Source organism: Sphaerodactylus townsendi, linkage group LG15 (genome assembly GCF_021028975.2).
Source record: "Sphaerodactylus townsendi isolate TG3544 linkage group LG15, MPM_Stown_v2.3, whole genome shotgun sequence".
NCBI classification, from domain to species: Eukaryota; Metazoa; Chordata; class Lepidosauria; order Squamata; family Sphaerodactylidae; genus Sphaerodactylus; species Sphaerodactylus townsendi.
This window is the reverse complement of record NC_059439.1, coordinates 22,336,201-22,346,882: the sequence shown is the minus strand read 5'-3', so window position 1 is coordinate 22,346,882 and position 10,682 is coordinate 22,336,201. Positions and strand designations below refer to the sequence as shown.

The window sequence follows — 10,682 nt, the reverse complement described above, 5'->3', positions numbered from 1 at the left end:
CTGAATGAATTCTTTGCATCTGTCTTCACCCAAGAGGAGGTGAGGAACATTCCTGCACCTGAACCAAGCTTCTTAGGAGGCGAATCCGAGGAACTAGCGAAGATAGTGGTAGACAAGGAAGAAGTTCTGGCAGCCATTGATAAACTAAATGTTACCAAATCCCCTGGCCCAGATTGCATTCACCCAAGAGTTCTTAAAGAGCTCAAGCATGAAATTGCTGATCTTCTCACTTTAATATGCAACTTATCCCTGAAATCAGGCTCCATCCCTGAAGACTGGAAGATGGCCAATGTCACACCAATCTTTAAGAAAGGATCTAGGGGGGACCCGGGAAATTACAGGCCAGTCAGTTTGACATCTGTTCCTGGTAAATTAGTAGAATCTATCATTAAAGATAAAATTATTAAACATGTAGAAAAGCAAGACCTGCTGAGAAAGAGTCAGCATGGCTTTTGCAGAGGCAAATCCTGTCTTACAAACTTACTAGAGTTCTTTGAGGGTGTAAACAGGCATGTGGACAGGGGTGAACCGGTGGACATTGTCTACTTGGATTTCCAAAAGGCTTTTGACAAAGTTCCTCACCAGAGACTGTTGAGAAAACTCAGCAATGAAGGAATAAGAGGGGAAGTCCTCCTATGGATTAAAAACTGGTTGAGAAACAGGAAACAAAGAGTGGGTGTAAATGGGAAGTTCTCACAATGGAGAGATGTCGGGAGTGGTGTCCCCCAAGGATCCGTTTTGGGACCAGTGCTCTTTAACCTATTCATAAATGACCTGGAAGTAGGGGTGGGTAGCGTGGTGGCCAAGTTTGCAGATGATACCAAATTATGTAGGGTGGTGAGAACCACAAAGGATTGCGAAGAGCTCCAAGCGGACCTTGATAAATTAGGTGAGTGGGCTCAGAAATGGCAAATGCAGTTCAATGTAGCAAAATGTAAAGTGATGCACATAGGGGCAAAAAATCCAAACTTCACATACACGCTACAGGGGTCAGTGCTATCAGTCACAGACCAGGAAAGGGATTTAGGCGTCTTAGTTGATAGTTCCATGGGAATGTCAACTCAATGCATGGCAGCTGTGAAAAAGGCAAACTCTATGCTGGGGATCATTAGAAAAGGAATTGATAATAAAACTGCAAAGATTGTCATGCCCTTATATAAAGCAGTGGTGCGACCGCACTTGGAGTACTGTGTCCAGTTCTGGTCGCCGCATCTCAAAAAGGATATTGAGGAGATAGAAAAAGTGCAGAGAAGGGCAACAAGGATGATTGAGGGACTGGAGCACCTTCCCTATGAGGAGAGGCTGCAGCGTTTGGGACTCTTTAGTTTGGAGAGGAGGCGGCTGAGGGGGGATATGATTGAAGTCTACAAAATTATGCATGGGGTAGAAAATGTTGACATCCCCCCCACCCCCCCCCCCCCCACCGCCCCCCACCCACCGTCCCCCTCTCACCCCCCCCCCCCCCCCACCCCCCCCTCTCCCCCCCACCCCCCCCCCCATACCAATCTTGATCCTCTTTGATCTGAGATTGCAAATGCCTTAACAGACCAGGTGATCGGGAGCAACAGCCGCAGAAGGCCATTGCGTTCACATCCTACATGTGAGCTCCCAAAGGCACCTGGTGGGCCACTGCGAGTAGCAGAGATCTGGACTAGATGGACTTTGGTCTGATCCAGCTGGCTTGTTCTTATGTTCTTATGTTCTTATTAGTAGGGTCCATCTCCCACTGCCCCCATAAGCAAAGTTCCTCAAACCTGGATGGTGTCATCCAAAGACTCTCCTGAAGATACCCTGAACATTTTGTGACTGTACCTTGATAAATGTGCACCCCACAGCCCTCCACCAGAAATTCCCCCATTGACAGCAATGCAGAGGTCACTGCAGAGAAAAGAATCTTGGGCAAATTTTTTGGGGGGTTATATACCAGAGGCGCATTTTGAGACATATCAACACCAAAATATCAGGGTATGCATCGGGAGACTGTCTAAATGACACCCCCCAAGCTTGAGTGCAGTTTGGTTTAGGGGGGCGAAAGTTATGGACCCTCAAAATGGCGGCCACAACATCCTTAGCTCTCATTGCAAACAATGGGGGATAGAGGCCCCCCTTTGAGGGGTCCATAACTTTGCCCCCCCCTGAACCAAACTGCACCAAACTTGGGAATTGTCATCCCAGGACGGATCTCCTGATGATACCCTAAAAAAATTTATTACCACTAGCTTTAAAAATTCCGGTTTTCATGTTTCACCGCTCCTGCACATGAAGCCTGCTGGAGTGAGTGAGCGGTGAAGCTCGCAAACCAACATTTTCAAAGCTAGTGACATAAACTTTCAGGGTATCATCAGGAGACTGTCCTAGTGAGTACCCCCAAAGTTTGGTGCAGTTTGATTCAGTAAAAGATATGGACTCTCTCAAGTGTAACTCCTCCCCTATCAGCTACCACTGGAAACAATGGGGGGATGGTTGCACCCCTTTGAGGGTCCATACCACAGACAAACTGCACCAAACTTGGTGGGCAACATCAGGGACAGTCACCACAGTGATACCCTGATAATTTGGTGCGATACATCTCAAAATCGTCCCCTAAGGCACCCCCCAGAAGAGGTAGCAAGATTCTTTGTTCTGCAGTGACTTAGCTGTATTGCCTTGCTGTCAATGGGGGAATTTTTTGAGTAGAGGGCTGTAGGGTGCATTTCTGAAGGTATGGTCACCGAAACTTTCAGAATTTATCTTCAGGAAGAGATCTCTGGATGACACCCTCAGGTTTTGGGGAATTTTTTTTTGCTTCAGGGTTTTAATTCTATGGGACCCAAAAGGGTGGGAGTCCATCTCCCACTGCCCCCCCTGAGTAAAGTTCCCCAAACCTGGATGAAAGATGTCGTCCAGAGACTCTCCTGAAGCTCACCCTGAAAGTTTTGTGGGTCCCTCATGAAAAATGTGCACTCCACAGCCCTCTATCCAAATTCCCTATTGACAGCAATGCAGCTAAGTCACTGCAAAGCCTAGAATCTTAATGCAAATCTCTGGGGAATTACCTGAAGTACGACAACCAAAGATGCATCGGTACCAATATTTCAGTGTATTATCGGGAGACTGTCCTGATGATACCCTCTCAAGTTTGTAGTTGCAGACTAATTCAGAGAATTTTAAAGTTATGGACCCTCAAAAGGGTAGCCCTCATCTCCTTAGTTCCCATTGGAAAGAATGGGAGATAGGGACTACACAGGGGTCCATAACTATGGCCCCCCTAAACCTCCTGGAAACTTGGAGGGTATCATAAGGACCAGTCTCCTGATGATACCCTGAAATTTCAGTGCTGATATGTTTAAAAATGCGCCCCCTGCAGGCCCGAAACGTGAAAAAAACCCCAAAAAAATAAAAACGCAATTCGGCTGGTGATCCGAATCCCATGGATTCGGATCTGTTAGGATTCGGACAGTTCAGATTCGGCCCCTCCTCGTCCGAATCCGTCCGAATCAGTGCAGATTCGGTAAAAATTCGGATTTGGACTGGCCGAATCTCCAACCCTAGCTATCACCTAACAATGTTTTCAGCTTTTAACACTCAAGTCAACTTAAAAGAAATACATACCGCATGGGGCTCATTTGTGTGTCTATGTGTACAATTCATGTACAGCCTTCAAGTGTGTAACCTTCAAGTAGCAGCTGTGTGGCAGCTTCAGCAAGCAGCTTTCAAGGTAATGAAGAAGCAGAGATGATTTGCCATTGCCTTCTTCTGAACAGGCTTCATTCATGATCTTCCAAGTACTTACCCAGCTTAGCTTCTGAGAGCTGACAAGCTTGAGGCAACTCATGTCATCCTCCATCCCAGGTAAATTTGTACCCCAAGCCAAATCCTTCATATATCTAGCATTAAAATATGTCCCACCATTTTTGTTTGTTTCTTGTGCAAGAGGTCATTTGTGCAGATTCACCACACCCTTTTTGTATATAATTCCTTGGCAAAGCTATATATTTTTCTTTAATTTGCAACAACTATTTCCCACCTAAGATATTGGACAATTGCAGTAGACTTTCATGACTTTTACCACAGAACAGAAATGATTACCTGTTTGAGTTCAACACTCGTTTGACAGTGAAGTAGCTGTGAGAAAGATCATGAAGACAACACTAAGATTATAATATACCCTGTCTCTTCCTCTTGTAAATATCTATGATTTCTCTTGGCATTTGACAGAGGACTGTGCATTATTGGTTTGTATTACATTGTTTAGTTACTTTAGTACATTTCTATCCTGCCTCTAGTCCAGGAAGCTCAGGCTATATACACTGTTTTTCCTTCCTCCACTATCTTCTCAGCCACGCTGTGAGGTAGGTTAAGCTGAGAAAGAGTGACTGGCCTAATGTCATCTAGTGTGCTTCATGGCAGAACAAGGATTTGAACCCAGGCCTCCAAGATCCTAGTTTGAATTCCTACCAATTACATGACAATGAAAAATAGAAGAAGAAGAAGAAGAAGAAGAAGAAGAAGAAGAAGAAGAAGAAGAAGAAGAAGAAGAAGAAGAAGAAGAAGAAGAAGAAGAAGAAGAAGAGGAGGAGGAGGAGGAGGAGGAGGAGGAGGAGGAGGAGGAGGAGGAGGAGGAGTTTGGATTTATATTCCCCCTTTCTCAAAGTGGCTTACAATTTCCTTGCCCTTCCCCCCTCACAACAAACACCCTGTGAGGTAGGTGGGGCTGAGAGAGCTCCAAGAAGCTGTGACTAGCCCAAGGTCACCACCTGGCGTGTGTGAGAATGTACAGGCTGATCTGAATTCCCCACATAAGCCTCCACAGCTCAGGCGGCAGAGCTGGGAATCAAACCCGGTTCCTCCAGGTTAGATACATGAGCTCTTAACCTTTTACCCCACTGCGTATTGTATCCGATTGAAAGATATATCTCTATGAACATGTTAGAATTTGATCAGGATGAAATACAATAGGTCCTGATCAATGTATTTTAAATTCGTTCTTTAATTTCCTATGAAGTTGCAGATGGATTTGTGACTTTTCCCAAGATGTGTACTGAATCCCATTTAATGATATCTTAGAGGACTGCAAAATGGCAAACTTAGGGAACTGCGGAATAATGATTTTGATTGTGGTAGGAAAAGTGAGATAACTGCCTATATCATAAATGGTATTGTTAGAATGGACCTGTATCTTCTTTATGCCAGCGCAATAAGCCTTCCAAGAGAATCAGAAGCTCCAATGGCAACACAAATAAGGAACAGTGTTTCTCCTGTCTCTCTCTGCCTCACTTGCAGTTACCTGTTCAGGATGGGCAACATTCCTTGGCCGTTTCTGCACGGAGGCGGAAGCAGCTAGGTCAGCGCATTTCGCGCCGACCCAACGACGCTGGGACCATCCGCACGGATGGTCTTGGAAAGAGCCGGGCAGCCGGCGCCTCAGAGCGCTGGCACCCGGCCGACCCGGCATGTCCCCGGGCCTCCGGCACATCACCGAGGCCTGGGGACATGCCCTAACCCTAAGCGCCTGCTCCCAGCGGCGCCCAGAGGGCAGGAAGAAGCGTGTCCAGACACCGGCGACGCACTGGAAGGCCGAGGTTCAAGGTAAATGCCAGTGCGAGGAGAATTGAGAGGTGTCTCGAAGTTGCTGCCGTTCGCTCGGCAGCGGCTTCAAGGCGGCATTTCCCCCAAAAGAGCTCTTCCGAGAGCTCTGGGGAAACTCTGGCTTCGCGGCGCGAGGGCGGCTCAAGGGTGGCGCGGCTGCGATGCAGCTGCGCCCCCTGTGCGAATGGCGGCCTGGGAACGGCGTTTTTGCCGTCCCCAGGCCGCCATATTCCGCCCGTGCGGAAACGGCCCTTGTGAAAGCCCAAACACTCAGCACCATATTTTCAACCCTCACAGGTGCATTCTGGGGAGAACAGGAAACTAAATACTTTTACCTCTGTCAGCACCTTTGGAAGTACTTCAAGAATTCAACCTAGGCCTTTTTCAGTATCCATCACTTCCCACATATTTTCCCAGTGGGCATACCTTGTTACTTGTCACTTCTTTGAAATCATTCTGCACGCTTTCATTTCCCCCATCATTCCCCCTACCTTGTCTCTTCAGTTACATTTATCCCACATGCTATTTATGAAAATGTATTATTCCTAATGGTGATGGGATGTTATCTGTGATGCATAACAGCAACCTCACCTAATTGCTCCTGCTTCTTTGTAGGTGCCTGAACATTAATATCACAGCTTCTATGAGGAACTGACAAAGTTGGTCTGATTGCCTCTTGCTTCTTATCTCTGTCTCAACGTGACATAACTAGTTTGATATGAAAGGAGGGGGGAAAACCCAAACCCTTTATGAAAATGGATGATGGGGGAAGGGGGAGGATGAAATGCCTGAAGAGAAGGTTGGGTGACACCACAAGGATGTGGCTTGAAAATGGATTAAAAGCAACAACAGCAACAACAGCATTGTTGTTGTCCCTGGCCCCAGGAATGTAAGATTGGCCTCGACTAGAGCCAGGGTACTTTCCACCCTGGCACCAGCTGGTAGAACTCTCTGTCAGCAGAAACCAGGGCCCTGTGGGATCTTCAATAGTTTCGCAAGATCTGTAAGACAGAGATGTATCACCAGGCTTTTGAGTGAGACCAATAGTGCGCCCCAAAGTCCTCTGCAGCCTGCTTATTAGACATTCTGTTTCTCTGCATAACCCTCCCTCCCCATTGAATTAACCCATGCTTTGACAGTTCTGAATGAAACTTATGTCAAAGCTGGGTCGGGTAGCTTTTAGAAGTAGCTTTTCTGACATCTTGAGTTCTAAATGAGATCAGTATTTTTGCAATCTATGTGTTTTATGTATTAGACATGTTGTTTTAATGATGCTTCTACACAACCCTGAGGCCAACTTCCGTCAGGGAGGGTGGGATTCAATTGAATAAATACAAATACAAATACAAAACCTTTAATGGCATATAAATTGAATAAATACATTAAATAAATAAAACTGCTTGGGAAAACAATGGAAGAAAAATGAAGAAGTAACTTTCCAGAATCAACCAGAGTAAAACAAAAACCATGTAGCACTCAAAGGGGGAGAAATTAGCATTTAATAGCAAGATTAGTTGTAAATAATTCATGCAAAATATCCTGTTGTATTTCCTGTGTACTATACCTGAGAGGCAAACACAAATTCTCTGCAGAAGGATACTGAGTCTAATTTTTGAGGAAAAGATTTGCTGGTAATTATTTTAGAATATTGCCCAAATCAAAGAGCTTCAACAATGCAGTCTTGATTTCTTTGTTTCTCATGCTATAAATGAATGGATTCAACAAGGGAGGGACCACGGCATAAATTATTGCAAAAAGAACATTCAGGTCAGATGAAGAGTAACTGTGAGGCCTCAAATAGGCAAAGATTCCACTAAACATAAGCAAAGACACCACAGTGAGATGGGGAAGGCATGTGGAGATGGCCTTTTTCTGACCATGCACAGAAGGGATTTTGAGCACGGCTACAAAAATCTGCACATAGGTGACAACGATGAAGATGAAGCATCCTAGCCCAATGAAACAGGTAAACAAAAGGATATCAATTTCCACTAGATACATGTCTGAACAGGCAAGTTTTATAATCTGTGGGACTTCACAGAAGAACTGATCAATCATGTTGGAACAGAAGGTAATACTAAAAGTTCCTCCACTGTGTAACACACCATAGAGTATACCAGCAATCCATGCACTGACCGCCATCTGAACACAGGCACCTCTGTGCATAATGGTCTCATACTGCAGTGGGTTGCAGATAGCCACATACCGATCATGTGCCATTATTGTCAAGATGAAAAAATCTGACCCCACAAAAAAGAAGAGGAAGAAAACTTGAGCTACACATCCTGAATAAGAAATTGACCAGCTGTTCAGGAGAGAGTTGGCCATGGCTTTGGGTACCATGACAGAAACTGAGCCAAGGTCCAGAACGGCCAGGTTCATGAGAAAGAAGTACATGGGGCTGTGCAGATGGGGATCCAGGGCCACAGCAAGGATGATCAAAAGATTGCCACTCACTGCAGTTAAGTATACTGTGAAGAAAGCAAAGAAGTGAAAGATCTGTAGATCTCGGATGTCAGAGAATTCCAAGAGCAGAAAGTCAGATGTGGAGGTAAGATTGGGCATTGTGATCTCAATATCCAGCATCAGTCTGCCTGTGGGATACATTTAGAATTAGATTCATGTTACAGTCTTTAATCTGCAAACAGAAATAATATCCCAATCAAGCTGTACACATAGACCATATGGATATTATACATTAGACCATTAAAAATACAGAAAATATTAAACCATTAGAAACAGAGCTTCCATAAGCCTCTTTAATAAATTGCAAACTAGGAGTTTACAAAACTTTGCAATTTGGCTTGAGATTTGGGATTTCTCATCTAAAAGGGTCCAGTCAAGCCTTGCTTTCTCTGACTGACCTGGAAAACTTTTTAAAATTGGACAACCTTTCTAAAATTGGAGAAGTAAGCTTAGATTGTGCCTCATTTAAGATAGAAAGGTAAACACTCCATCAACCTCACTTCCCCAGTTTGACATGACGATTGTTCTGAATTTGCCCTCTAAAAGTGCTTGGCAGTCCTGCACTAAACTGTTGAGAAAATCAGGCATTATTTACTATGGACAAAATTGAGAGATAACAAGTTCTATGTCTCGCTGCCCTCCAATAAAATCTCCTCATTTTAAATTGCACTGACCTACACTTGTACATGTTTAATGCTTATATATTGAAGCAACTTCATCCGATCTCACAAAGTCATTTGACGTGTCTGCAGCTGATGCGTGCAATGATGTGATGCACACAGAATAAACCATAAATGGAAACTGAGGCAGGGGATGCTTTCCTGATCTCTGACTCACTCTCTTGTTCTATACTTAAAGATTCAGTCGAAACTTTGGCAAACACAGACACTTACTACTTTTCTAATGTTATGAATTATTGAATACCTTGCAGGAGTTTTCTTCTTTTCATTTTGAGATTTCCTGCGTCAATTTCCGTTTGGACTCTTGCTCACTTTTCAAAGTTTGCGACTGCATTCTGTAAGCTCATGTGCTCAAATCAATGGGTAGTGTGAATTATAAATACAAAATTCACAAAAAAAAAAGAGTTCAGGAAAATGTAATAGAGAGCAAAGATACCAGCGCCGTGAACACAGGATACAATCAAATGTGTAAGAGCTTTGATAACGTCAGGTTCAGTTTCATCTCTAGCTGCTTAAATACATACATCTTTTCATCTAAGGTATTCCTTAGATATTGCTGGGGGATTTGCTACAATGTGCATTCCAAATGTCATTGTAATCAGTATCAAAATGTTTGTATAAATGAGAGATTAATTTATATTGTGAGCTTGGAAACGTATTCCCCAGAGTTCAGCTCACCTAACTACAAGCTGAGGTTGAAACACATTACCCTGGGCAATATTGTTTCTTCTGTTTCCCAAACAAACTGGACTTGATAATCAATACATCATGTTTCTGTCAGAGTACATGAAATAAGATCAAAGTCATGGGAGAAATATCCCACACATATTACTACAGATTTCTTCCATTATGACTAACCCAACTGCCAAGTGGCATAGAATCAATATGCTAGGATGTGCAAAGGGGTTTATGAGGTCAGCAGAAACTTCAAGAAATAACATGAGCTACAGGAACAGAATTAAAGCTCCATGGTCTCTCTCATTTACAGAAAAATATTAGGATTCTGTACGGAAATGTTGTGATGACATACGAGGACCCAAACATCTTGTATGGAAATGTTGTGGTATACGAGGACCCAAACATATTCCCTAGACATATGCTGCAACAAGAGAGAATCAGTAGAAGCTGCTTCTCCCTTTAAGAGCAGAAACTTAACAGTACAATCTTGCGATGAGTTATACTCTTCTGAACTCACTAACTTCAATGAAATTACAAGTGTGTAACTTTGATTTGGATTATGCTAGACTAAAGGTTTCTGGCCAATATCTTTGCATTACTGTTGCCCACCGCACTATGGTATCTTTGCTTGGGTGTTCTTGCAAATAAAGAGACGTTTCACTTTAGATCTTCCCCACAACTCTACACAGGAAGAATTAGGACTAATAAAAGGAAACACTTCTTCACGCAATGTGTGATTGGTGTTTGAAATATGCTGCCACAGAAGGTGGTGATGGCCACTAACCTGGATTGCTTTAAAAGAGGCTTGGACAGATTTATGGAGAAGTCGATCTATGGCTACCAATCTTGATTCTCCTTGATCTGAGATTGCAAATGCCTTAGCAGACCAGGTGCTTGGGAGCAGCAGCAGCAGCAGAAGGCCATTGCTTTCACATCCTGCATGTGAGCTCCCAAAGGCATCTTGTGGGTCACTATGAGTAGCAGAGTGCTGAACTAGATGGACTCTGGTCTGAACCAGCAAGGCTTTTTCTTATATTCTTATGTTTACAATGATCCCATAACAGAACCCTCATATCAACTTTGAGCTACACCTCAAACTATCAAATGGTGGGAGCTAGCATGTCTCTCAGACCAACACAACATGTTTCCCTCTTCCATCTTCTTCAGAAGGAAAACATCTAACAATAGTAATGCCCCTTGTTTCCACCTTGGATTATTTTTCTATTTCATAGACATTTATTTCAAGGGTTAGAGCAGACACATCAAACGTTACATACCTCATGTCTCTTC

At 43.8% G+C, this 10,682-nt stretch overlaps 1 protein-coding gene across 1 annotated transcript; it reads right to left on the bottom strand.

Moving 5' to 3' along the window:
• Positions 1-7,203: 7,203 nt before the first annotated feature.
• Positions 7,204-9,070, bottom strand: LOC125444078 (olfactory receptor 14A16-like). The gene is made up of 2 exons (XM_048516514.1): positions 8,959-9,070; positions 7,204-8,162 (listed from the first exon to the last, which is right to left on the bottom strand). Exons 1-2 carry the CDS (start codon positions 8,981-8,983, stop codon positions 7,204-7,206), a joined length of 984 nt encoding a protein of 327 aa, XP_048372471.1. The 5' UTR covers positions 8,984-9,070.
• Between the last annotated feature and the right edge of the window lie 1,612 nt (positions 9,071-10,682).